This window comes from Barbatula barbatula (assembly GCF_947034865.1).
Source record: "Barbatula barbatula genome assembly, chromosome: 14".
Taxonomy (NCBI): Eukaryota; Metazoa; Chordata; class Actinopteri; order Cypriniformes; family Nemacheilidae; genus Barbatula; species Barbatula barbatula.
In genome coordinates, this window is record NC_136777.1 from 7,999,860 (window position 1) to 8,027,278 (window position 27,419).

Below are 27,419 nucleotides of genomic sequence, written 5' to 3' on the forward strand. Positions count from 1 at the left end.
TTGGCATAGTATTGACCACAATGTGTTTGTACCTTTTGTTTCTTTAGAGTAATTAAACAAAAAATGCCTTTCGCAGGTGAGAATTAGGAAGATGTTAAAAGGATAGTTTCACACCCCAAAAAATTTAAATTCTCTCACCATTTACTCACCCTCTTCTCATATCAAACCTTTTCTACTGCCGCAGAAACCAAAAGAAGATATTTTGAAAAAAGTTGGTTACAGAAAAGCACCAACACCCATTAAATTCTATTGTATGGACAGAAAAATAACAATGCAGAGTGAAGGATTGCTGGTAAACAACATTTTGTGAAATATCTACTTTTATGTTCTGCATAAGAAAGAAAGTCATACAGGTTTGAATTTTTGGTAAACTATTACTTTACATATTTTTAAGACAGCCTGTTGAAAACAATTCTTTGAGTATTAGTCACTTCAGTTCCTAAACAAGTGCAATGTCACAAAAAAATCTAAAGAAAATACATGTTTCAAATATACTTCAACTTCAAATTTCACTTTTCAGAACTATTAAATGCTGCCTTGGTTCTGAGAAGAAGGCCGAATCGTCTCGCATTTGTTTGTCTAGTGGGCTCGAGCAGCACAGCGCCTGGGCCCCTCAATTGTTGAGGAGCGAGAGGATGACAGGTGCTTTTTGTAATGCCTTGCTGATGAGAGCCAATCAGCTGATTCCATTCTGCTGCTTTTTTTCCCATCTCCCCTGTTGTCATCTGGCATGCTAAAGTAAAGATGAGCCTGATTGACAGATGCATCCGGGTTCACAGTTTATTGGTTCCAGCAAAAGAAGCAGATATGCCAATTTAGACAGGGGAGTGACAAAAAGTTTCCATCTAAATGGAATAATTTTACCACTGGGAATTCTCAGCTGGGGGAAGAACAGAGGCAGGCCTTTTTTCGTTATTTTAACAAGGGCTGAATGACAAACATATACGACTGTAAAAAGCTGACAGAACAGCAGCTTCTGATGCTTCACAGGGGAGCTATGAAATAAACAATAGGCAGAAAAATTGAATTACAGCAGGGTGGGATTGTCTGCTCGGGCAGGAGGAGAGCTGCTGCAGGCGGCAGTCGGCTGCGGAGGGAAGCCAATGCATCATTAAATAGTCCACACTCTGTTTTACACCCTCACTGTGATCTTACGCTCTCTCATTCTTTTTCTTGCTTACACTTTCTTTCCTCGCTCTGTGGCTCTGTTTTCTCTCGCTTTTTCTTATTTCCGCTGCTTCTGCGGTTTGTTTCTCTCGCTCGGCTTCTTCTCTTTAAAGTGCTGAGACGGTTTGTGTCAGTACAAGCTAACACATGGCATGTACATGCCATCTCAGTTAATAATATGAAGGATTATATAAATTAAAATAAAGATTATATTTGATTATTTTCACATTGACGCACATTTTATTAACTTGATGATATGTTCATACACTGTAGATGGCGTTCATTCAGACTGACTTCCTCAGTAAAGGGTCAATAATCACCACCACGGTCACAGGCTGACATACAAAAGATTTATTTCTCATATGCACAAAAAAAGAACTGGATAGAGGTTTAATAAAGTGATGGCTGAGGCCATGTGTGTTTTGTAACATACTTCCATCATAAATTCTAATCTTTGTAACAAATTACAGTTTTGATACATATTTTTAGACCCCACTTTCCTCTGCTGCTGTTTGCTTCTTATAAAATGAAGAAGCGTGCTTTATTCTTATCTGGACTTTAGTTTAACCTTACAACTGCCCAATATATTTTTCCCGTGTAATGTATGAATTAGAATTTCTGTCTTTTCTGTGTGTATATCCATGTGTGTGTATGCATATACTTGTTTTGAGTTTCCATTGCATGCAATGATTTTGGATCTATCAAAGGATATGTTCTTGTAATAAATAACTCATCATTTAGTATTATGATCAATTGTTGGTTGGAAATACGGCAAGGTACAACGTACAAAAACAATCCACAAATCCAGGCATGTGAAATGTATTTGTTAATTTCTACAGGCTTATCCTTTACACAGGATTTAGGGATAATTTAAAATTAAAGAATAAAATGCAGCAATAAAGGTGAATACAGAATACCATTTTACTCAATTTGCATAGAGACTTAAACAGTATGAACAAGTTTAGAAAAAACAAAACAAAACATACAGACAGCCGCACATGTGGTGACAGCATTTGAAACGCTGGGGCAGGTTTCAAACTTTTCGTTGTGCGTTTTCGCAAAGCACAACACGTTGAAGACACAAATGTAATGTCAATCTTTTTTCTTTCAATTCTCATATCTACAAATGGAATCAGTAAATTAGTACGATACTGCGATGGTGAAATGTAGGTGATCTTATATACATAGAAGAATTGTTTTCACATTATACACAAATCATTCTACAAAGCAGCAGTTTGTTGCAAATGACATACCTTTAAGTAACAGCAATCACCTTTCGTGTGTGTACATCGCTGTGGGGCTAAGATGGATCTTGTCCTTTTGTTTTATTATCACATATACAATCAGTATTGACTAATATTAAAACATAATACTGTTTTATTGACAGATACAGCAAATAAAATATTAAATATCAAACTAAGTCTTTGGCAAACGTGGTATAAAGTACATTCACTTTACATTTCCAGTGTGTGTATGGACCGTTTTCATTGCTTTCCTTGATATCCCACTTAGCATTTAGAGAAATGTTTGTTAAACTACAGAAGGGAAAATGCATGTCTACCTCTCAGGACCATAGCAAAAAAAATATGAAAAGAAAAAAGCTGTAAGGCATTTGTTGTACAATTAATTATATATTTTTTGTTACTAAGCCAGAGTAGGTCTGTCTCAGGTCCACAATATAGACATTTTGTCCTTCAGTGTGAAACAAATGGATCCTTAAAAGAAACAAAGACTCATTTGTAAATAAAAAATGATCAGCTTTTGTTATTTTTTTGTCCTGTGTTGCTGTTACTCCATCAGTTAGAGTAGGCCTATGTACTTAAATATAACATGTAATCTGACAAACTTCAGAAGATGACTGTAATTCATTTGTACTTATAAATGCAGTGATGCAAAATAGTGCAAACGAGAAAAGCGGCACCAATGATATTACACATGATAAATCCGAAAAATGTATGACACACATAAATGCACACACGCACACAAACCATCAGCTAAACCAAAACAATAATTTAATATACTGATTTCTTTTCAGGTCATGTACAGCAACAGTTTTTCTTTCCAGTGTTGATGACCTGATTTTTTTCTATTTTCTTTTCCCCCATTTTGATTGTGTATCACAGAAAATGTTAAATCATACCATGAGTCAGTGATGGCTTGGAAAACTGTTTTGCTGTTCTGTTTGACAGAAAACTGAGCAGTTTCCTTTTATGCTCAACTGAGTGGTACACATTGCTGTTCCGTCCGTGAGAGGTAAGACACTCGTGAAATGGTAGGACATGAGCAAATTACTTTAAAGGCCTCAGGCAACCTTGTGTGTGAACTGTTAGCGATACTAAATACAGCATGTAAAGGAATGTATTGATTGATTTAAAGAGAGAAAAAAAACAACAACACATCAATTGTTACTTTGTATTCTTCACACGGTTCGTCTTGTTTTATATCTTGTATAATATATATATTTTTGTAGAATCTTTCAAAGTCTTTCAGGAAATAGTTCAGTCATTGCCCAGTGATTTAGAGAACGAGAGCCTTAGTGTCGATGATGTGTGGGGGGGGGGGGGGGGGTTGTAGTTGATGTCTGTGGGAGGGGGGGCACTGTTGCTCGACCCTCCTAATCCGATCTCGGCCCCATGAAACTGAAGATTGTGTAGCCTTCTTCAATCCCTCTGACTTTAACGGCTTTCAGACTGGTACGATATGGAGGCCGCGGCCATGGTCCTGCAGTTTGATTGGGTTGCCATGGTAACTAGTGGCGGTCATAGGCAGTGGCAGCAGTGGGAGGGGCGGAGCCCCGGGATGCGGCACTATAATAATAAGGGGAACCTGGAAGTTAACAGAAGAGCGGAGCGTTTGAATCCACAGAAAGAACATTTACGCCCACTCTAATACAAACGTAGTTTGTTGGCACTTAGCAAAGAAAGCAATTGTTTTCCTTTTCACTCTGGGGATAATTCTGCTTTTGCGTAAAATAAACCCAAAAATGATATTATGCTCTGCACTGGCAAAAACACAGGCGAAGGGTTTGGGCACGTCTCGAGTTAATTTAGAGATGCAGTGTGTTAGGACCTCGCTAATCAAAAAAGAAATAAAACTATACCTAGTTTACTAAAGCTGTATGCAAATTATTTCATTGTAAAATGTGATTATATTGATCCCACTTTAAAGCGACTAATCCCATAAGGGATAAGCAAAAGGGTTAATACTCACTTAATAACGCGGGGTTGCTGAACCGCCAAGCTTCATTGTAGGTTGTGTACTGTGGGTGAGAGTAGGGATTTCCTGAAAAGTCACTTCCTAAAATCAAATACAAATCACGGGTTAGCAATGAACACCTCTGTACTAGGAAACAATAAAATAACGGCATATTGTGTTCATCTTCACTACGCTGCTTGAAATGTTGCTTTTCTTACATCAGAACTGAAGCAATTGGCATTGTTTCACTGGACCAGCTAGCAGATGGCTTGCCCTGTCCTTTTTTTCTGTGCCCTGGTGCTCTGCCATTTTGGCTGAATTTGTTACATTAATTCTGAGCAGGGTTTTGAAGTTTCTTTCTTCGGTTGTGTCTTGCACTCTTAAGATTCTCTATTCTCTGCTGCTCGCACCAAAGCCTGGCTTCAAAAAAAAAACACACGCCCCAGTGGATTTATTCTCGCATACACTCGCCCCTTTTTATACGGCCGAATTCGACTTTCAGGAAGCGGCTCTGTCCATGTCAGTGAGCAATGCTGTTGGTCCCCCACGTTTCTTTCTTTTATGAGACAATAAAGGCAGGGTTTTATATGAAGCTGGTGAGAAATGGCTTTTGCTTTAACAGTGTTTGGGGTCTGTCACTAAATCTTAGTCGTTCGAGGGCCAGATGAATGGAAGTGCACACAAAACCCATGGCTCTGGGATTTAAGAGGATTTCTCAGCTTGTGTGACCAATGAAAATGAATCTTTGATGAAAACATATTTGATGTACCTGTAAAGATATGTTTGACCAGCAAATGAATCCTGTCAGTGAATTAAATTTGCTCCTGAAAAGTATTCACGTTTGCTGGCCGTGGAAACCAAGCTTGAATCTGTCTGAGGCACTCAACAGTGACCGAGAAAAGAATCCCTCTCTGTGTTTGATGTAAAATATTTGTTTTCCAATTTTCGCACACTGTATGTTTGCACTCATGCGCTACGGGTCCGACTTTGTGAGCGATGTTATCCCTTGGCCCTCCCTACAATGGCATTTACGCTGTTCCAGGCCGACAGTAACTGCTCTGTTGCAGGCAGCCCGCAGGTTGTGTGTTTGCTGCCGTTTACACACTGTCCGCTACTTGTGCCGTTTGGGGAGAGGGCACCAATCTGCTGCCAGATGCATCCCGTCCTGGCAGTGGAACTCAAGTCAGGTCCCTTTGAGAGATAGTGATTTAAATATTTACAGGCCTTCCCGCCCGCTGTTTTGTGACCCTTAACTGTTTGCTGTGAACCTGAACTGCAGGTTAAGTAGAGGGGAAAAGAGATACGCTCTGCAGCACTGGAGGCATGGCTGGAGAGAGCCTTGTTTATCGATGGCCCGTGAGAACGTCGAAATGAGTGCTGGAACCCGAGTGGAACCATCCTATATCCTGCACTTATGTGCTTGATCACTTATTGAGAGGTGCTAATTTTCTTCTCAACAGCCAATAAACTGTGGCTCTTTCACTGGGTATTGATGTACGCGAGTGAGATTCACGCTGCCCATTGGCTTCATTAGTTAGACTGCAACCATCCTGCAATCAGAGCTCCTCATTAATCTTATCCTCATTATTATTGTTCTCCTCATTAATATTATCCTGTTTAATAAACATTAGCATCACCAGAAATGTCATGGGCAATATGTTTTCAGCTTTTGTGTCACCTCTCTTTAACTCTCATTTAGAAAATGTATATTTTTTTGCATAGGGCATTAATCAGGTTTGGTATTTAGGTATAATTTTAGATAACGCATTCTCATTATCAGGTCACTTTGGATTTTGCATGTTATATTCAGCGGCACAGAAGTTTTTCTCTTTGAAACATGTCTATAAAGACTTTAGCTTGGCTTTGCATGACCTCAGGTTTTTGAAAGATGATCAACTGTTGAGGACTCTTTGAAATTATTACGAGCTGTCCTAAAATCAATGCCCTCGTAAAAACAGTAATGACTCTTACCAGGCACCATTCCAGCAAGTGTAGAGGTGGGGTAGCTGCCCTGCCCAGTGGGGGGAACGTGAGGTGGGTACCCTGGAAGGGTCGTGCTGGCCATGTCTCTACCTGTAAAGCAAGAGAAAAATGGTGTCAAGAGCAGTTTATATTAGTGCATTAAAAATATTTTTTTATTGAATTAGGAATATTTTACAAGTTGCATCTTTTTAGAAAACCAGAAGGTGCCACTGGGGAGATCCAAGTCAGGCAGAATTGATTTGTAGTTTTAATATCATAAACTGCCAAGAATTCTGTATTTATACCATTATCAAATACAGTTTCTTTTTGATATGCTGTAAAAACGTGTGAATACCACATATTTCAATACATCAAAGTTTATGATGCATAGAATAAAGTGGGAAAAGTGCCTTAAGCATTAAACTACTCCAAGTACACCCCAGATCACCTTGCAGATCAATAAAAAAATTATAGAAAAAATAAAATAAATAAAAAACACTCACAGTATTGTGTAAATCCTGTGAACCGTTCAATACGTTCTCTAAATCAAACTGTAGCTTTTTTTGGATGAACTCAAAGACAAATAACTACATGCAGTGGATAAAGATCAGCCCTCCTTAAATTCACAACTTCACAAATTCATGACCATGCAAAAGCTAAAAACACTGCAGATCACTCAGCCTTTAAGCTGCCTTTATTACACAGAGTGGCGCTGCCGGCCTGGTTTAATAGAGAGTAGGACAGAAAATGCCATCGGCCTGCTGGTGGCATCGCTGCAGCTGAAAAGCCCAGAGACTTCATGACACTCATGGCCTCCATATTCAGTTCTGTAATTGGAAGTGACGTCTAGCAATCCTGCTGGCTCAAACTTTGGAGCACGTAGGACTAACTGTTCTCCCACATGGTCCTGCATCATTGTTCGGAAGAGGACCCTGCGAGGGTCGTGGGGAACGTGTTTCCCCTTGTCTGGTTATTTACAAGAGAGCCACTAGTCTAAGCTGCTTGGTATATAACACAAGTACACATAGCAGTAATATAAGCAGTCCCTGCAGCTTAGGCTACTGCTATAGAAATATGAAATCGTAGACTATAATTGGAATATTATTTCTTATGTTTAATTAAAAATGAAACTATTAGAAAATATCACAGTATAAAGTGTAGTATCACTGGCCTAGGACAGTAGCTGTCTCCCCCCCCCAACCAGCGCAGGCTACATTTTCTTGTCTTTTTTTGTAGGTCTGTACCTGCTATAATAGGCTGGCTTGCATACTGGGCGTAGCTGGGGGCATGATGGGCATAGGCACCGTAGCAGGGGGTGTAGGCATCTACTGACACGTTGGGCTGGAGGGGCAACAGTTCCGCTAGACCCGAGACTGCCAGTGAGGAGGGGGTGAACGGAGCCAGGGAAGCCTCATGCGGCTCCTGCTTTACACACACCGAGGATGAATGCAAGTCTGCCAGGTGAAGAAAAACAACAAAAAGCCACCACACACACAATCAGACAATGCACAATCGCTCGCATTCAGCAAAAAAAAACAAAAATAAATCATGACAGATGGAACTACTGAATGGAGGTGGTAAATGAAAGGGGAAATGAAATTTGGCTGACGGTGTTTGGTGTTTCTGTGACGCTACATTGCGCTTAAAGGAAAAAAGAGGGATTTACGCTAAGTTACGGATGCCGCTGTGTTCTTCTGACCCAATTCCTCGGGTGTGTTGAGGAATTTTAACGCGAAGAGCGTTTCTATGCGCACAAGGGGATTTGGTCATGGTAAGCCAGGAAATGTTGGGTTTTGTGTGCTTAAACTCACAACTAAACAGTGGGAATAAAAGATAGGTACACACAAATAAAATATATCTTCAACAACAAGGTTTAGTTTAAGAGTTAATGAATTTATATTTTTTGTCTAGTATGTTCAAGATGTTCTCTCTAGTTCTCTCCAGATAATATCTGAAAATTTGTTTCATAATAGAAGAGGCTATTACGGTCGTCTATCACATTTAGACTAAATCAACTAAATCTAAATAAAACTACATTTTTTATACGATCCGATTGAAATTACCAGTCCAATGAGCTAAATAAATTCTCACCTGTTAGATAATCTGTTTAGAAAAAAACAAATGAACACATCTCTCTATAAATGGCTAAATCATTCTCAATATCTTGAAAATATCATCAGCAAACAGCAACTCGCAGATCAATCAAGCTTGAATACATAGAAATTTCCCCCAGGTTTCGGCGCGTGATAAAACAGAAGACGCATCTTAAAACAAAAAAATCCACAAATAGCAAAACGGCCCCATTGGACCACCAGCCTTAATATCATTTGGCTGATGAGGTTTGGCATTTTTCATTTTAGTGAGTTTGTCACTGCAGCTCGAGCAATCAATGTGAGCACTGTCTTCATCTCTCTCTCTCTCTCTCTCTCTCTCTCTCTCTCTCTCCACTCATCCTCTTTAACATCCTGTGCTGTTATCATGGTCTGTGGGGAGGGCTCTCACAGCTTCATGATAGCCTCATTAGCTGCTTCCCAACTATTGTTGTTTTACAACCGAGCTATGTGCGGAGAGTCCCTCATTAAGATAAGGCCTCCTTGTTGTCAGACACAACCCTGACAACCCGTTCCGACCTAACGCCAGGAAATCAGGCAACTTAACTGGCCTCTTTCCCACACAAATCAATGGCAGAATTTCCTTTCCTGGGACTAACAGCTGACTCTTCGTACATAATAAATATGACTTTCTAATCGCGAGGTGCTTAAAGCAGGTACAAATCTGTTGCCGTTCCCCAAGCGTGGCGATGTGAGCTTAGATGACTATATTTCAGGAAGGAAGATGACGGCCTTACTTCAAATATAAAAACCTTAGAGGCCAATAAAGGAGAAAAGAAGGGAGGCTGTTGGAGGCATTAGGCCTCCTGTTTTCACAGACTCTGCTTTGCCGTTGTATAGCAAACAAGGGTAGACGCTACGCTGGCCGAGACCCAGTGTTCGAGATCACTGAACTCTGAAACTAATCAGAGGTGCTGTTGCTTATTGTCCTGGAGACAAGCGAGACCTGCAAAAAGAAAGGCTGTCAACCTCCTGATTACCGAGATGGAAGATAAACACTGGTCTATGTGGAGGCACATCGCATTTGAACATGAACCAGCGCTATAGAGTTCTCCACGTCTGCCCTTGTGAATGCACACATGGCTGAAAAAGAGAGAGATCCATTTTTTCAACCCAAAGTCACCTGCCTTTGAGTCTTCAGAGATTAAAAATCCCATACTCACGAACACCCTCCTTGTTTGTTACAAACAGCCACTGAAATCTTTGACCGCAATTTTCGACATTCCAGATCTGGCAATTTATCACTAGCCCACGGAAAAAGCGTAATAGACTGCTTCACCCCAATCAATTACAGCAATGTAATGTTTGGACAGCCAAATTGCTTGAATCCCCAATATAAGTTCTAATAGTCATTCATTATCAAATGTGTGCTCAAAGGTTACCGTGCTATTGTGGGGATGAAATAAACATTAATTTGGGCACTAGGGCCTGCCGGGGCTTCTGGTGACTCCAGACAGAGGCAGTTTGTCACCGGGCCACACATCAGGTAGCTCAGCTTTAGCCGGCAGCGTGTTGTTTGCTGCTCACTGGAGAATAGCGGGCCACACTTAAAAAATGGCTCTCTGGCGGATATATTTCAGCCGGAGTTCATCAGCGGAATAAGCCGACACAAAGCAGTCTTTTCTTTCGCTCTGCCTGCGTATGCTGCTTTTCATTCTAACTTCGCTTTCTTCATGTGTGTGTGAGCTCTGTTGCTTTCAAGCCCGGGCATTCGTACCCCCTCCCATGTCTCTGAAGAGATTTGGAACAAGGGGTAAGTCTTCAGCACCTGCTCAGGTTTGCAGCGGGTCGGAGGGGTGCCCATTTACATGGTACCATCCCACTGGCACCGGGAAGACTTCCATTTTACGGCTCGGCGGGGACGGCGCTTAAGAATCTGTGCTGGTCGTTCGTGCAAGGTATGTGCAAACGGCCCTTTTTAACGGGCTGGCCGTATCTGGAAGGCTTCCAGGGTTTTTGCTGCAGTTTGAATAAATCATGCCATTGTTTTTTCCTCTACAGTTAATACATGAACGTGTGGAATGTGCATGACGCATAGAGGATTCTATTGCTCCTGTACCAACTCAGAATGTCTGGTATTGTTTTTTTTATCTACAATGCTTAAAATGTATTATTTTACATTACTTTAATACATATTCCTCATTCCTTTTTTTGTCTTCCTAGGTACAGAGCAGTAACCCCTACAACTAATGGGTAAACAGTGAGCACATGTCTTCTATGCCTTGTGGTGCCCTTAAAATTCCAATTTCTGTTTTGTAATGAGGAGTTCATTAATCATTCATCTTTAATAGATTATGTAAATCTCATGACATAAAATCAACAAGATCAATGGCAGCGTGAATTTTAATTGGCTCAGGAAAACATTGGTGGGAATGAGCATAATCTCCAGCTCTATCCAATGAGAGGGAGTAATTTATTCAGAATTAGCTCTCAGTGTAAATGTGTAGGATAATTTAGCACCTCCTTTGACTCTGCCCTTATTCTTATTTCCAGTTTATCACATGCTAGTACACCATAACATTCAGTTATTGCCCCCTCAAACTGCCTCGCTCTCTCAATGTTTTTAATATATAAATGAAGTTATTACCGCCACAAGTAATTTAGATTGCAACATGAAAAGCGTAATATTTTGATCTGTCAAGAAAAGCTATTTGGGCCTAATGCATTCTGAAAAATAATTACAAGTGTATTTTTTGAAAATAGTAATTTACAATGCCAGAATGTTTACTTTTTCCCATATTTATATTAATGCATTTACCTTTAACACATACAGACTGATTTTTTATGTATACAAAGGTTCTAAAATTAAAAAACGTAACTAATCTTTCAAAAAATCTCTCTGCAGGGAAGTTTTCTTTCCTCTGAGAAGCAAGAGGTGGTCTGCACTAAGACCCCCAGTGTCCTGTCCCAGGTGCAAGAAAGGCCACCTGCCATGAGGGTGCTCCCCAGACCGAGACTGCTTTCATACAAAGGACAAAAACACACCTTTCTTCTCCAGAGGCCCAACTTTCTGGAGGGAACTTTACCTCCCACATATTACCGAAGGGGGGGAAAGCTCTTTCTTTTCACATAACATTATCCAGCTATCATGTGAGAAGGGGGCACAGCAATTTTCAATCATCCTGTCCTCCACCCACACAGAACTCATTGGCTTTGATGGCTCCTGCATAATTATGTGAATTTTATTAAAAGCTCAGCGTATTAATCTCAGGCCGACAGTTGGCTATCAGTAAACTTAACCTTCTCTGAGGTAATAACAGCCGCAACAATGAAACAATATTTCAATTAGCCTGGCTGACATTAACCACCGCATACCGAGAGAAGACACGTAGAGTAAAAACACTGCAGCGATAAAGGCCAAACCGTGCTCGAATATTTCTCTCTGTGCAATAAGAGCTGAAAACCTGTGTTTACAAAGTGAGTTTTAGAAAAGGAAAGTGCCACTTCCCGCAGTAAATCCCCTAGCACTGGTCATCAAATCTCAATCATCGCTTGGAATATTTGGCTTCTCATGCAAGTAACGGCACCTGTCTGTTTAGATTGTCCCTCTTTTACACGGCCTCTCAGAGCAGACAGCACTAATCCATCCACTTTAAATCAACATGTCACATTCCACAGTCACCTGTCCTCTCAACTTATAAAGCTCGCTTTACCGCTCAACACACATAAAAAAAGTTGCACAGTCTGGATTTATTCTGAATATGAGCCTCTCGCCAGTTTACTCGTGAGTGTTTTAGCGGTCAGTTGGGATGGTGGTCCAGCGTTCTTACCTGTCACTACAGGGTAGCTCTGTGACACGCTGGAGCCCAAATCTGAACTGGCGCTGGTCGACAGACTGGGCTTGACTTCGTCCAGTCCAGGGTTCAGTGCTGGTAGCGAATATTCATTAGCCTGCCAATGAGGGGAGGGGGACACTTTTTAGAAGATATATTTTGTGATTCAAGCATCATTTGCTGAGGTGTCTAGTTAGAAGGCTGCCAGTCCAAAGACTCGAACGATTGCTTAAGCTGATCTTTTTTTGTTTTGTTTTATAACAACATTAAAGCTTTTTAGGAGTTAAGTTTGTTTATACTTATGCATTTTAGTAATATAATTTTAGGATGTTTGTGCCCGCCAATATGCAACTTTTTTGGGGGGATTTTACAATGGCTTGAAAAGTGGCTCATCTTTAAGAATTTGAAGTCCGAGCTATTACTAATGAGCACTTAAAATTAAGTTATACAAAACGTTTACATTATTTTGTCACCCTGTCAACATAAGGCAAATGTGTCCTGTATGTTTTGGTGAGAGAGTTAATGTGAACTGTGTGTGCATACATTAAGGTTGTGAGCGGGACAGAGAGTAGGATTTGGAGCAGACTGAATGGAAAGGGTGTCAGCTGTCTCTTTGTGCTTGACTGCAGTCATTCCCCTGACCAGCCAAGGGAAGAGATGGGGCCGCTTTGTTACATTACCAACATGGCCTCAATTCGAGACACAGAATCAACCGTTTGTAATTGTTTTCTGTAGAATAAGTAAATGTTGAACATAAAACAGATCTATTCTTTTCCAAAAAAGAAATCATTTTTGTTTTTCTATTCGTACATATTCGTAAATAAAAATGTATTGTTTGGTTAGTTGAATTGGCTTAACCTTAGTTTTAGTGTTGGTCCGATTTTGTTCAAAACAGAACAAATGCAACAAATGAGAGGAGATTTCCGGCTACCATTGTTCCCCCAGTATTAAAATGTGGACATGCATATGTCCATTCTTAAGTGTGTATGTCTGCATGTTCGTGCATCTGTGCACCACAATAGGCCGCCGTCCCAATGGGAAATGCTGTGACCTCAGTGTTGTCTGCCTCAATTCCAGATAAACTCTAATTGTCTGCTACAACTGTTCAGTTGGCCAGGAGCGGATGTTCCTCTCTATTTGGTCTGGCCTCAGATGCACAACAGCTATTTTATCATGCAGATAGGGGCAAGTTGGGCGTGGGGCAACTGAAGAGCCATCTGAAAAGGATGACCAAATGGCTGGCAGAAGTGTGGGAGGGGTGAACCCATTGAGTTTAGCATTTCCAAAATGGCTTTTTAATGCCTGGCCTCACGCAGCAGACATGGCTAATAGGTCCGTTCTTTCAAGAGGTAAAAAAGGCCATGAAAACCGACCAATAAATGGGAATGTAGGCTGATTAATATTACATTAAATTAAAAGTGATTTTCCTGGACTGTTCCAGGGCTGTTTTTTCCCCGTGTTTAGCCTCTTTCCTTGCCTTTTTTAATACCTTCTTGGCTTCTCTTTGTGATTGCAAGTCATTTCCAATTCGTTTTGGTATTGATCTTCCAGTTGAAATCAGTTTTGTAATTAGCTGCAAATTAGGCCCTCTACTAGGGGTGAGGGCTGTCCCACTGATTTATCACCAGTGTAATTCTCTGCGATCGGAGAGAAATTAAAATGAACTCAATTAGGCCACTGCTTTTGCTTTATGGGCCTCTACTTGGGGTTCGAAGGGAAACATTAATAGTCGGTGGTTGTGTGATGGTATAATGAAAGTAAATAAAGCTTATCTATCGTAATAAGCCAAAATCTTTAAGTAAGCAGTTGTTTATTCAAGCACTTTTTTATAGCAATGTGCATTTTTTGATGTTTGTTTTTTGCGTTTGGGGGGACTTATTTGACCCGTGCCAATATGGCAGTTGTTTTAGCTCACATCCGCATCATTTTTCATGTAAAACCTTTGTTGACGTGCAAATAATAAAAATCTAATTGATTGACTTAAATGCACTATTTTTATCGTAATTTATTCGGCAGACCATCTAACCAGCTACGGGTTTTAAGTTCATATTTTTGAGTTTTCGTGACTGGCAGGAAGTATTAGAATGAATTCCATTAACCTCAGTATTACTGACCTGCTCTGGCTTGATGTGCTCTGACGTTGGGAAGACGTCAGGGTATGACGGCCGCTCGAACACGCGGTCCAGAGCCTCCAGCTGCTGTTGAGTAAAGGCATCGGCCCTCAGGTGCTTCCGTAAACTCTCCACGCTACCCTGAGAATCACTGTTTGGGCCAGAGCCATCTGAACCATCTATGAGAGGAGAGAGTGACAAGGCCAAATGCTAGTACCAGTCGTTATAGGCCCATTTCTGCACCCCCCCTTTCCCCCACACCCCATAACCGCTAAGTCTACTGAAGCTCTCATCACCAGTGCAGTGAGCAGGGATGAAAGATCAGCTCAAATTCAGTCAGCGCTAGCCTCAAACTGATCCTAATGGCAGTGGAAAGACTGAGCACGTGAGACAGAGAGAGAAAGATGTGGACGGTGCAAAGAGGAGAGTAAAAACGACCCACACCTCCCCCATCCCAGCTCAGCATCAGCACCATCATCTGATGGGCCTGCTGTAATTGATGGATTACCTTCAGAGCAAACATATACTTGTTGGGAATGCCATGTGTTTTAGTATGAGCGGGATGGTGGGGGTGGTTCTTTCCATGTCAGCGGCTGGTGGAAAATGGAGAGCTATTATTTAAAAGGGACAATTTCCTTTAGAATGTAATGCTGCTTTCACTGTCAGATTGCTTTTCGCTGGAAAAATGGTAGACCAGTCCCAGCTTGAATACAATTACACAGCCTGACTGCCAGTTTATGCGTTTCCCTCCATCTTCCTCTTTATAAACAAATGAACAGTTTCCCCTCGGCCCGTGACCTCATCACCCTGCCAGAGCAGGTGCCGTTGCTTTCCGCGGTGGCTCGCTGAGAGCAACATTCGGCCAATGTCCGGGCAGCCCCGGCTGTCCTGCCTGCAGCCTCCAGCCTCACAGTCTCTGGTGGTGGAGGGGCTTTTTGCTCCCTTACAAATCTGTCATTCTAAATTTGCAGCAGATTATGTTCTCTCTTCGGCGAGAGCGTAGTGATATATGATATGCAAGGCCCCTATTGATTGCCTGATCTGGTGGCAGGAGAGAGGCGAAATGAACTTGAAATGAACATCATGCCTCAACTCATTGTGCGTATAATACTCTACTTAATCCCACATTTTTCTGTGCTATGGAATTCAATTGATCAATCATGTTCCACTGATAGTACCATTTCAGGGGCTTTATTGCCATTCTACCCGCCGGCTTGACCTTTTTTCGATGGCTGAGGCCACAGGATGAACTGACTTTCAGGAGAAATAGATCCACGGAGAGCTGTGATAAGAGACTTGGAGATAATGCGTGTGTGTGTATTTGTGTTGCTGTGGGTATTTAAGCTACAGTGAGACATAATTTTTTTGCTTTTGATATTAATTCCCATTGCGTACGTTTTTTTCTCCCAGCATTATCCATGCATTCCATATCTCAGCACGGGCATTTATAATAGACTCCCTTGAGGGCCTTCTATAAGGCTGCGTGGTGTTGCCGTATAAACCTCAATTGTTCGCTTTGGTACAGAAGAAAATAGAGTCATTAATTACTTTCTATCAGCTGGTCTAAGTGCGAACTGCGATCAATAAGCAGGCGTTTGTCATTTGCTTAGGTGCAGCATGTTTCCCATACTCAAAAGCCCACAGCGTGCGGACCGCTAGTCCACGCAGGGGACAAAGCTGCAGTTTGAGCTGTTTGGGGGCAGTGGGGCTGGCCTAGGTTACATTACAGTTAGAGGAGATTTAGGGTAGACCAAGGTTATATTTGACAACCTAAGTTGTGTTCAAGCTAGAGCTGTTTTGCATTTCGAATACCAGTAATGTAGCTTCATTTTAGAGGGGTTTACTGTGAATGTGAATGTCGTGTAGGCTACGTATATGGCACAACTCCTGTTTACATCTATGGTTGTGCTATATTGATTTCATCGGGACACTTGAGTGTGTTTGTTTTGACATCCCACTGCATTAGCACTCTGGTGCTATGGGACTAGAGCTCTGTCAGATCAGATAACCAGAGTCCATAAAACAGGCCTCCCTGGGGTTTCCTCCTCTGGAGAGGCCAGTTCAAATAAAACTAAGACCAATAGACAGTGAGTGGATTATCGTGGTAAACTTGTCATTTTAGAAGATGTTTGGATGTTTGTAATTGCATTTTAATTATATCAAAGTTATCAATAAACATGACTTGATGAACCGCTAAGGGAGATCACAAACGTTTATGATTTAGGAGGTGGATATTTACGGTCGCCTGGGCAGGTGTGACATTCTTTTAGTATAACAACCTAGAGTTTCCTGCCTTCATCCCATCAGATAAGAGTGTCCGTAAAAGAGGGCTATTTGAAAAGCAAATGAGGGTCCCGTGACCCCTGTGACCCTTGACCTGGTATCACACGTCTCTTGTTTTTTGTTTTTCTGTATTAGTTTACTCTTGCGGTTAGTTAGACGTTTACGATAGCGTATTGATTTACAGAATCGTTTGGGTGGTCGTTTGTCTTTGGTTGAGTGGTTCGTCCCATCAAAGTACTTCAGCAAATTCGGATGTAATAAAAAGGTGGAGGGATACATTTTGTTTGAGTAAATCTCCTGTTTCTAAATCTATTAGGAGTACAACGCAAATGACTAAATCAGATCAAAATGAGACAATACGCGAGAGAGCGCGCATTAGAAATAGACTAAGAGGGAGATGGAGAGAGAGAGAGGTGGCAACAGCAGCGGCGGCACAACCGGGGCTGTTAATTTCCTGTTATGTTACAGCGTGTTTAAAGGCTTTATTAATTCAATTTAGCGGTGTTGAGCAGTGCGCCGGCTGGCAGTAGGAGCTGTGCTCGCTCTTGTCTTTTTTTCATTCTCGGTCTACCGCTGTCAGCGTGGGTTTCTCCTCTCACCCATAACACACATCCTTTACTGTACTCGCACCCGGTCCGTCATTTAGCACATCGCCCTCATGTGACGCAGCGTTCTGGAACGCAATTAATGAATGCATCTCTCCCTCGTGCTCGCTCTCTTTCCTTTTAAATCCGCGTAATGCAGCGCACCATTAATTCTCAGCATCAGTGTTCATAATTGACTTTTCCCTGACACGATTCCTCTTTGAGAGAACCACCCTGTCCTGAGATGTTTCCATACTGCCGTTTTTCGGTTTGTGCGAAGGCGGTCGGCTGGCTGGGCAGCGGGTCTGCTTGAATGCAGATGTATTGGCGGAGAGGGGGCACAGACCTTTTGTGTCCTTTGATAAGGAGCCCGGCACCTTCCTCTCTGCCGGTTCCGCTCTGCAGCCTCGCTCAAATCTGAGCTTTCTCTTTCATACAGAGGCCATCATCATGATGAGATCGGTGGGACGGTCTTATTCGATTTAGACTGAGGCCAATCCATTTCTTGGTTTGGATGTATTTCATTTCTATTCTTTTATAAAGTAGAATCCATATTGACACAATAGAATCTCACAAGGCATGAAATGGAAGCACAGGTTGAGGCGTTCGAGCTGCGGGCCAAACTATTTTTGCACGGGGGATTCTACTTTCAGATGAACAAACAAGCTGCAGATTGAAACTTTTTGCATTCTCGTACCGTGACGGCACGGGCAGTGCAGATGTAATCTCTTTATCTCTATAACGTCAAATAAATACACCGCTGGGCCTTTTAAATCACCTCGCTTTAATATCTTTTTCGTATGAACGTGCACTTGTTCACTCCCACAACTGATTCAAGTGTCAAGTGTATTTTTGTATATAATTTATAGCAGCTGCCCTTAAAACCTAAAACTCCCTTTTGTGTTTTTCAGTCTGGAAAGATAGTGATGGAAAAGAGCGCTGGGTCATACCAACCCGTTTAACAGCCTACACACGGACAGGTGAAAACAGAACAGCACGCAAACACGTTCTTTATACATGAATCATGGCTGTATGCTAGTAATTAACTCAGTTCACTCATTTGTGTCGTTTTGTAACAAAGTATTAACTTTGACAAATGAGAAATCCCAAACAGGCTTAATTTCCCTCTTTTGCCATTAATGCATTTGGCAAGAGAGGCATTCTATTTTCCATAATGAGATACACAAATAAATCTGGCAGTGGTTTGAAGGGCCTGTGAAGGCAGCAATAAGGTTGAGGCGCATTCTTTGTGTGCTGGCATAATTGGTATCACTGCTTGCAGACATATAAACCAATCTTTACACAGATAGGGCTGTGTCTCTCTCTTCCCCTTTAGGCTATTTCTTTTGTCTCCTCAATAGCTTGCACATCCATGATAGAAGAAGGGGGTGCTAATTTGTGAATTAATAGCTTTTCTCTGCAGAATTGCAAATTCTCTTAAATGTCACTATGTTCAACTTGCCACCGAAGAACTAATCTTGGGAGCCTCCCCCCAACCCCTGCCTCCGACGGTCCGTGCCACGCTAACGTCACCCGTAACCGGCGAGCAACACGCTACTTTTCATTTGCAGTAACACATGAAAATGACAGATTAATGACTCTTATGACACCTGTGTCCCTGAAGCTCCTCTTACAAAGACCTGGTGTACATAACGCATGTCACACTACATTATCTCCATATCGCTCTTGTAATAGGCATATTTTTTAAAGGGGACTGCCATGTAAAGGCTCCAGCAGTCTTACCCCTGTTTCTTAAAACAAGCACTGATAACTCATCATAGTACAAAATGACCCCGGTGGTTTTTGATCTCATCTTACTTGGCTTTAAAGTGCACGCTCATCCTCCACCTCAAATCATATTAGCATATTTTTGGTTATGTCATCATCTAATGAAGGGAAGATCGGCTTCGCCCAGCCAAATAGGGCTCAAGTAGCCCAAGGCTGCTAGGCTGATATGAAATTGAAACCACACACTGGCTGTCGCTCTGCCTCCCTGATGTCTCTGTGTGAAATAAGGGCTAAGTTTAAATAACACGAAGCATTTTAGACATTTGGCACTGTATCAAATTACCAGCCATGAGATCTTCATTAGGGGCACGGCATGGCATATTCACCCAGGATTACCGCCCTGCGAATGTGTGGCTACACCTGCGTAAGGTCACAGTGCCAAGAAGAAGGAAACACGCTGGCAACGATGGGAATATTTACTCCCATCGTTAGAATAATAATCACAGAGAAAATAATCCTCGCTGATGCGATATTAAATTTGATATTGCACACACAAGTAAACTCATGTTTTCTCGCCTAGTGTTTTATGATCCAATTACACTCAACCCCTTTATCCACTCTTCACGTCCTGTCAGTTCTAATCAAACTAGGAATAAGTACCGACACTGGCATTTGGCTGGATAACTCCACCTACTTTAAGTTCCTTCTCCGTTTTTTGAAGCAAATGCTGGAAGCCCCAGCATGCCACGCTGTAGCAAACGCGATTTGCCACAGTTGCTTTTTTACAGTCTTTATATATGATCTACAGCTCTCTCCATAAAGATATCATTAAGCGTCACTGCGCTATGTCTCACCCCCTCCCTTCCCCACGACACACAGACCCTCGCATGCACACAGTCACACGCACAAAGACACACACCCAGAGCACTTGATCAGATTCGAGTGGCTCATGATTGAGCAAGCAAAGAGAAGGTGGGCTAACAGAACTTACAATATCCTATTTTCCTCCCATCCAAGTGGTTGCCACTCCAGAGAACTAAAGAGATGGAGACATAAGAGAAGCAAGCAGCCCTGCTTTTATAAATGTTTTAAGAGATCATTTCCAACCACTTCAACCTCCCTCCCTTTGAATACAGCGCTTTTCTGTGTTCCCATTCGGCCCAGTGCCACATGGATGTTTATTCACTAGCATTCAAAAGGCGATTGTATGAAGAGCCGATCGGCCATTAGGCCTTAGGCAGTATGTGCCCTCTCATTTAGAAAAGAAGAGAGAATGTTGGCACGCTCCCTTTTTGCCACTATTTCAGTTGTTCAAAGACAAAAATGCGCAGCCCGAAAATCTTTGGTTTTGACTAGTATTACCATAAATCACACATCTGGTAAATTCCCATTATATTCTAAAATTCCTGTCTGCACTAGCACATTTTCTGCCGTTTCCTAATGAATCTCTCTGATTTATTTGTCTCTGACCTGTATTTTTAGCAAAAGCATAAAGCCGTGACCCTGACGCACTACATAGTAAGCACAATACTGTCGTGATTCCGACCGAATGATGGTACCTCGTGCCATGTAGGCATATTCTTGTTCGTGCAGAGGTATTGTATCATCAAATAAAATGTGCTACAACCCTGCAAACAGCAGAGTGTCAACCCGGCTGAATGAAATAGTCCAATCTGCTTTACTACATAACAAGTCACTTGAGAGCGCTTTTTTACAAAACGCTTTGTCCAGTGCTATCAAACTACCATCTTTATCTCCCACACAAATTGGAAATTACAGGGGGCTGTATAGAGGCCTAGCAAAAGAGTAAGAGGAGAATAAAAACCACGGAGAGATATCCGGTCTCTTACCATCATCGCGTTTTCTCTTTTCGCCGTTGGAGCGAGGGATCCCGAGGATGCCATTAATAGAGTAGGACCCCACAGGGTCGTTGGAAGCGCTTGACACAGGTGGGGACGCCGTGCTGGGTACTGAGATAGCAGGAATAGGTTAATACACACGCTTTTCGAGATTTTATATGAGGTCATTGCGTAATTGATGGCACTGATATTGTGAATTTAATGTCGGTTTGTTCTTACCTATAGTGTGTCCTGCTGTGGTGAGAGGCGTTCCCGAGCCATCCGAGGATGGGTGGAAAGGCTGCTGGACTTTGGTTCGAATTATCCTAAACAAATTCAAATGAACACAATGAGTTGCCGTGAACACATCCAGGGCACGCAGGATTACTTTCTGGTGAGTTTTCGCATAGCCCACCATAGTGTTGTTTTAGAGCCTTGCTATATAGATGCACTGATTCTGTCAGAAATAAGCAATCTAAGGGTATTAGGGCCAATCACGGAGTATATGGCGAGGCAGAGTGGGAGCTACCGCGGAGAGAGTGGATTCAATCAAATGGGATCCCATCTTTAGAAATATGATAAAGTCCCACTACCTCGAAGGTGTGATATGGGGGAAAGTCTTTATTGCACTTTGGTCTGAATGATCTTGCAAACAAAGCATGAAATCACATCAATTCACCTCAATGATGAGCTTCACTGCCTCGAACTAGCCTCAGCTTTAATAATCTCTCCCTCTGCTTCTTTATCTATCTCAATCTCTCTCACTATCCTCCTCCTCACTGAAGCAAGTGAAGATTGCTTGTAGAGTGTGGATACTGACTTCCCAGATCCGACATTTTTTCTAGCACAAACATTCAGGGGGGCCAGGGCGGATGAGGCCCTATTGATCGGGACTTGGGGATAAAAAAAGTTGGGAATTAGAGGCAGAGAAGAACAGATGCAAATGGAGGGCTATAAATTATATGTGACAGGAAAGCAATAGTGTCTCATTGCTCCAGCAAAGCCCACTGCAGCATCTGATGTCTTTAATCTGGGACACGCTTTTAAGAGAAAAAGCTGTCACCCTATTCTAGGAACACATTTATATTCGTTGGCTGCACATTTTTCACATTTGTATAAACTATAATGTGGCTGTAAATTTCATTACTAAACACTTCCTCGGTCACAGTCAGTCTTCATACAGAAGATTTCAGTAAAAACTGTTTTTAGTAAACGCTTCTATATACATATATATATATAGCAAGAATATATATGTGCTACTCATTCTTGCATTATTTATTGTACAATGATGCACTGAGATTTTTTTATTTATCATTTCTTTACATTGTCCTACGCATAAAATTGCTAAATGTCTATACAGTTCCACCTTATATAACATGTTACAACTGTCTTTACTTTTTTAACATTTAGCCAAAACTAGGATTTGACCTTGTGACTTTGCAAATTCAATAGCTTGAATCCATGTTCTCACAATCGAGCTATTTGAAAGGTGTGAATTAATGACTTGCCAGGGTGCTGCGAATTCCCTGTAGAAATATGAAAATATGAATCAATGCTATTGAAACGCTTAGGATCCAGGCGATAGAGCCAGTGGCTTCATGCTGTGAGGAGGACACAGAGAACACCCCAGACAGTGTCTAATCTTTAATAATTCATGCAGAGAAAATGTGCTTAAAGCTGGGACATCTTCTAATGTCAACAGAGCAGAGGTCAACCTCTTAAGCGCTCAGGGCATGAGGGTCCGGCCTCAGAAGTCTGCACGGTGGGGAGGGAATACTTTTAGACAGGGTACAAGAACACCTGTTTGAAACGGCACAAGGGTTAGAGTAGAGCTAGACCGCTACAACCTGTGTGAGCTTCAAATTATTGAAAATAATTTGTATTGTAGACTTGACTACTTTTCATAGAGGTAGCTAGATCCAGTTCGCCATTTCACACAGCCTGTAGAAACTGATGTTTTTACTCTAAATGAACATTTTGAAAATGATTAGCTCAGACAGTTCTCTCCGATATATAAATTTCCTGTACACGGGAAACTCAACTTTCTTTGATTCAGCATAATAGGCAATAAATTCCAAGTCTACTAAATCGCAATACATATTAATTTTCCACGTAAACAAAGGTCCTTACAATGCCCTCCTCTCAGGTGATAACTCGAACATCGTTGGAAATGAAGGTTTATTGGCTCTTCTTTCATGTCATTAATGTAGATTTAAAATGTACCTCATTCACGTGTTGAGACCTGTTCAAATTGCCCTTTTTAAGCAGTCATTGTGCATGAAATGAATTTTTTCAGCCTCTCACTCCCCCAGTTTTCTTCTAGGAAATGTCTTATGCGGGTCGGCCCATGATCTCTCTTCAGCTCATTAAAATGTAATGCTGCTGGCCAGCTCTATGGAACAGTGCCTCCTAACCAAAGTTCATTACTCCTAACCTGCAGGTAGGCCTTTTCACCTTGTTCTTCCACTCTTCTCTAACCCCCCACCAACAGCGCACATGCACACATACTTGGTATAGTCTTAGCTTTTATTTTGAAATGGGAAATAAGAAAGAAAATGTCAATTAATTGTTAACTTTGTATTTTCTACATGTGATTTAATGAGATTATGTATATTAATGTAGGATTGCATGTGATGAATGTTGTATTTTATTAACAATGATTACCCCAGGCCCTATTTTTCATGGTTAAATTGCTCAATAAAATTCTTATGGACAATGTTTTGACCAATATTATTTTATGCACGGTTTGATACTTTTTCCTTAATATTGACAAATAAAAAAATAAATAAAATGCCAAAAACAACTCTTGACAAGTATGTGAGGTAAATATTTTTTTATCAACACTACATTGTTTGGAATGCAGGAACTCTTTTTGTCTCGCGTGTATTTTATAAAGAAGAACTAGGATGGGATTACGGGTAAGGTAGTGAGGTCTGCTCGCGTATTTCCCAGTGCCAGTGGATCTGGTTACAGACTATTGATTGGTTTTCATCGAGACAGATGTGATTTTCGCGGCTCAACTATAGATCCTATGCAGGCTGTGGACAGATTTGGGATTGAATTGCACATTTGAGACCACCCCGAGAGAAAAAAAATTAAAAGAAAAAAATGAAAAAACACCGGTGAAATACGCAGCGTTCATCGGAAACAATGCGTAAACCACATTTTTCTCTAAAGGATTTCAGATTAGTTGAAGATAATTTGGTCGTTAGACTTGGCATTCGCCGTTTTTATAACAGTGCTGATGATCAATAGAGAACAGAGCCAAGCTTTCATTACCAAATGGAGTTTTTTATGGGCTAAGGATCACAACATCATGCTTTTCACAATAATTTAACATTTCAAATCGGATTGAACAGTGAATGTTAAATTTCAAATAGCTTTTACCTGTTTATAGATGAAACACTTGGTACAGTGTCATTGTCACACACGCCCTCGGCAAGAAGTCGGTCTCTGATCTCCCAGGCGAACATTGTGGGATTCTGGCGCTTGTATTCTGCAATTTTATCCACAACTTTGGGCGTCGCCACCTTTGGTTTGGACCCCCCAATAACTCCAGGTTTAATACTGCCGGTTTCATAATATCTGGAGAAAGATGAGCGATATTTTGTTTATATAATAATTTTAAGACATATTCCATACTTAAAGACTGGCGGTTTTGCTAGCGTGTGGCATTCTGTGTATTTATAAACAATCAGATAGAATACGATTTATAAATATTTAAACAGTTTTTGGTCATTTTCTTTTTGTGGATTTGATACTATTACATGTGATTTTTTTCCCATCACTGTTATGAGAAAAGCGTGGCTCATTTCTTACGTCCAAACGTCCATTTTATAAGTTCGGGGACTCAATATCATTCGTTGGCTGCAATTAAAAATCGTAATCATCCATTTATTAAAATATTTCCTCAGCGACTGATGTCCCATGCACCCTACCATTTAATACATGCCACCAACACATCTCATATTTCTAAGGAACATTTAAAGTGCAGAATACCTTTTAAGATCCTTTTGATAGCTGAAAAATATTTCAAAGAATTCAAAAATCTATATAACAGTTTCCTAGAAAACATCTTCCTCCTCCACAATGAATTTTCATCTTAGACGTTTTCACTTAAAGGGAAAAACTCTCAGTAACACATCGTCTAATAACAATGTTAAAGATTTAAGCACATTAAGCAGTAGCCGTTAATAGCTATCAATATTAGCTCTAAACGGAAATAAATGCACAGATTTGCTATACATTTGTGTTCTGCAAATTGTCGTACCTTCCGAGAATTTTGCTGACACAGCCATGGCTGACCCGTAATTGTCTTGAGATGTCACAAGGTCTGACTCCTTGGTGCGCAAGCTCCACGATTCTTTGCCTGACCACGTCAGGTAGGGGTCTGCCATTCACAAACACCCCTCCTAGCTGGTTCACACCGCCGTGCCCTATATGGGATACAACAACACAGACACAAAAAGCATAACATTACATACATATAGAAGATAGGCTACGTCGTTAACATGGCTACCACATAGGCGTTTAATTCTCTTTCTGATACATTACATCTCTCTGTACGCTTTAACAATCTGCGCACGAGAGCGCGTGCACACACGAATACACTAACACACGCTGTTTATATGTGCAAAATAGTGTGTGGATGATGAATTAGAAAACAGTATTAATGTATATTAAAGCAAAACAATTATTTAACTCTTTCTCCTCGTTTTTTTCTCATCTTTATATTTTTGTGACAATATAAATGAAAATGATCAAAAGTGTCATTGCGGTTTCATGTATTTTTCCACAAACCGTTTAAAACTTTGTTCAAGGTTGGCCAACAGTTGTTCATAAATATAATTACTATTTATATTAAATAATGATAAATTGTCAAAATATATTATTATTTAATAAAAAATTACTTACTTACGTCCAGAACTATATTTTTAATGCGTACTTATGTTTGAAAACCGATAAAGTCATGTGCTATTCTATAGCCATAGGTCCCGCTGCAGTTAGGTAGTATTTTCCTCTACTATTCCATTGCAGCCAAACACATGTCGCATAGATTATGTTTCAACCTGTTTAATTTTCCTTGCACAATTAATGTAAATAATTAAAAAGAGCTTTGATAACTCATATTACAACCATGGAGTAGGCTACTGCAAAATAATTAAGAATTAATTATTTAAATTAGACCCAGGCCTCTTATTACAATACCGTGGTTTAAACAAATATCTCACAAATAACATTTTTAATTATGACTTAATTTATAAATTATAAAAATATTTTTTTCAAAATGCTGAGCACATTTATTTTCAAAAGATATGTTTTGCATTTCCGTCTATTCTACAAGTATTATTAGATAATTATTCGAATGTTTCGCAAATAAACTGGTATTATCGCGACAGCACATATTAGATGTTTCTGTAGTTTTTAATTTATATTTTTACGGTATTCCTTCCATTCCACAGGTACCAATGATTTTTACCTTTACCAAACCTTTGTTTTAAAATAAGAAATATTAATGCGACGTGTGGGTAAAATAGTCACGGTTTTTTAACAGATGGAAAATTATTACTAAATAAATTACCCTTAGTATTCTATTTCACATGTTGGATCTCACTTTATGAAATAAGAAACTGCAGGAGACAATACAAAAAACAATATTGCTGTACAGTGACTACTTTTCATATTCACTTTGCCTGGCTTTAAATACAAAGTAATTACAATTGATATATTTAAAATATATATTATATTATATAGATAGAATATTATTTAACTTCTTTAAACTTTGTAAGACATGTTGTAGCCCTAATAACTTCATACACAAACTCTGACATTTTTGTTGTGTTTTGGTAGTGCATGTATGCCCAGCCATGTAGAGATTTTCGATAATAAACTGATATTTTACTCACGGTGCATCGCCGAGAAGGGGTCTGCTTTGCAGTGAATATCCATTGGATAGCAAAGGAAGGAAAGATAATCGACTGAGGTCGCCGTCTCGCCTTGATTATGTAGCTTAAATTGGAATTAATAAAGATTGCTATCCGTTCAAAGCAGAGTGCTGCCGATGTGTACAGAAGTTCTTCAAGCGCGCGACGAACTTTATCTCGTGCTGTTCAGTCCATTCAATGAAGACACGAGGCTGGTCAGGTGCAGATCATGTCCTGCACTCGTCTCTCAAAAATTACGCAGAGCCGTTAGCGTAATCAGTCGTTCAGTTAATATTTGTTAGCTACATATTTAAGGGAACGCAAGCATTTGTGGTTGCGTCTCCTCCAGGGTCCTCTGCAGTGTAAATTCCTCGATATGAAGAAGCGTTTCTGGTAAAGTCTGAGGGGTACAGTCAGGTTCTTGCGGGGATGACAGGAAAAAACATGGACACGGCGAGTGTCTCTCGGTCCCCCTCTCTTCAAGAATGGGATGTGCCTGTTAGAAGCTTTGGGCTGAGACTGAAACCCCTCTTCTCAGTGTGTCTGTTTCTAAAAGCTGCAGTCCACCGCCCCCTCCTCCCCAGATCCCCCCTCGCATAGAGATGGATGACATGTCAGACAAAGGCAATAGATTCCAACACTTTGTGATTCGCCAACGCAAAAAGCTGGAGCACCAAATGAGGAGGTCTCTTCATCTGACACTTCGGAAGGGGAGGGATGCAAACAGGGAAATGAGGAGAGAT

At 40.8% G+C, this 27,419-nt stretch overlaps 1 protein-coding gene across 4 annotated transcripts; it reads right to left on the bottom strand.

Moving 5' to 3' along the window:
- Window positions 1-3,852: 3,852 nt before the first annotated feature.
- pax2a (paired box 2a) lies at window positions 3,853-26,707 on the bottom strand (the record flags this gene model as incomplete). 4 transcript variants are annotated; one of them, XM_079473727.1, is made up of 11 exons in its annotated part: window positions 3,853-3,974; window positions 4,378-4,464; window positions 6,334-6,435; window positions 12,206-12,326; window positions 14,323-14,498; window positions 19,906-19,950; window positions 20,765-20,884; window positions 20,993-21,078; window positions 24,140-24,337; window positions 25,023-25,188; window positions 26,659-26,701. In XM_079473727.1, 11 exons carry the CDS (start codon window positions 26,699-26,701, stop codon window positions 3,853-3,855), a joined length of 1,266 nt encoding a protein of 421 aa, XP_079329853.1. The 4 variants fall into 4 exon arrangements, with proteins under 4 accessions (XP_079329853.1, XP_079329854.1, XP_079329855.1 ...); XM_079473729.1 differs by having other exon boundaries at window positions 3,917-3,993; XM_079473728.1 differs by lacking the exon at window positions 19,906-19,950.
- Window positions 26,708-27,419: the final 712 nt, after the last annotated feature.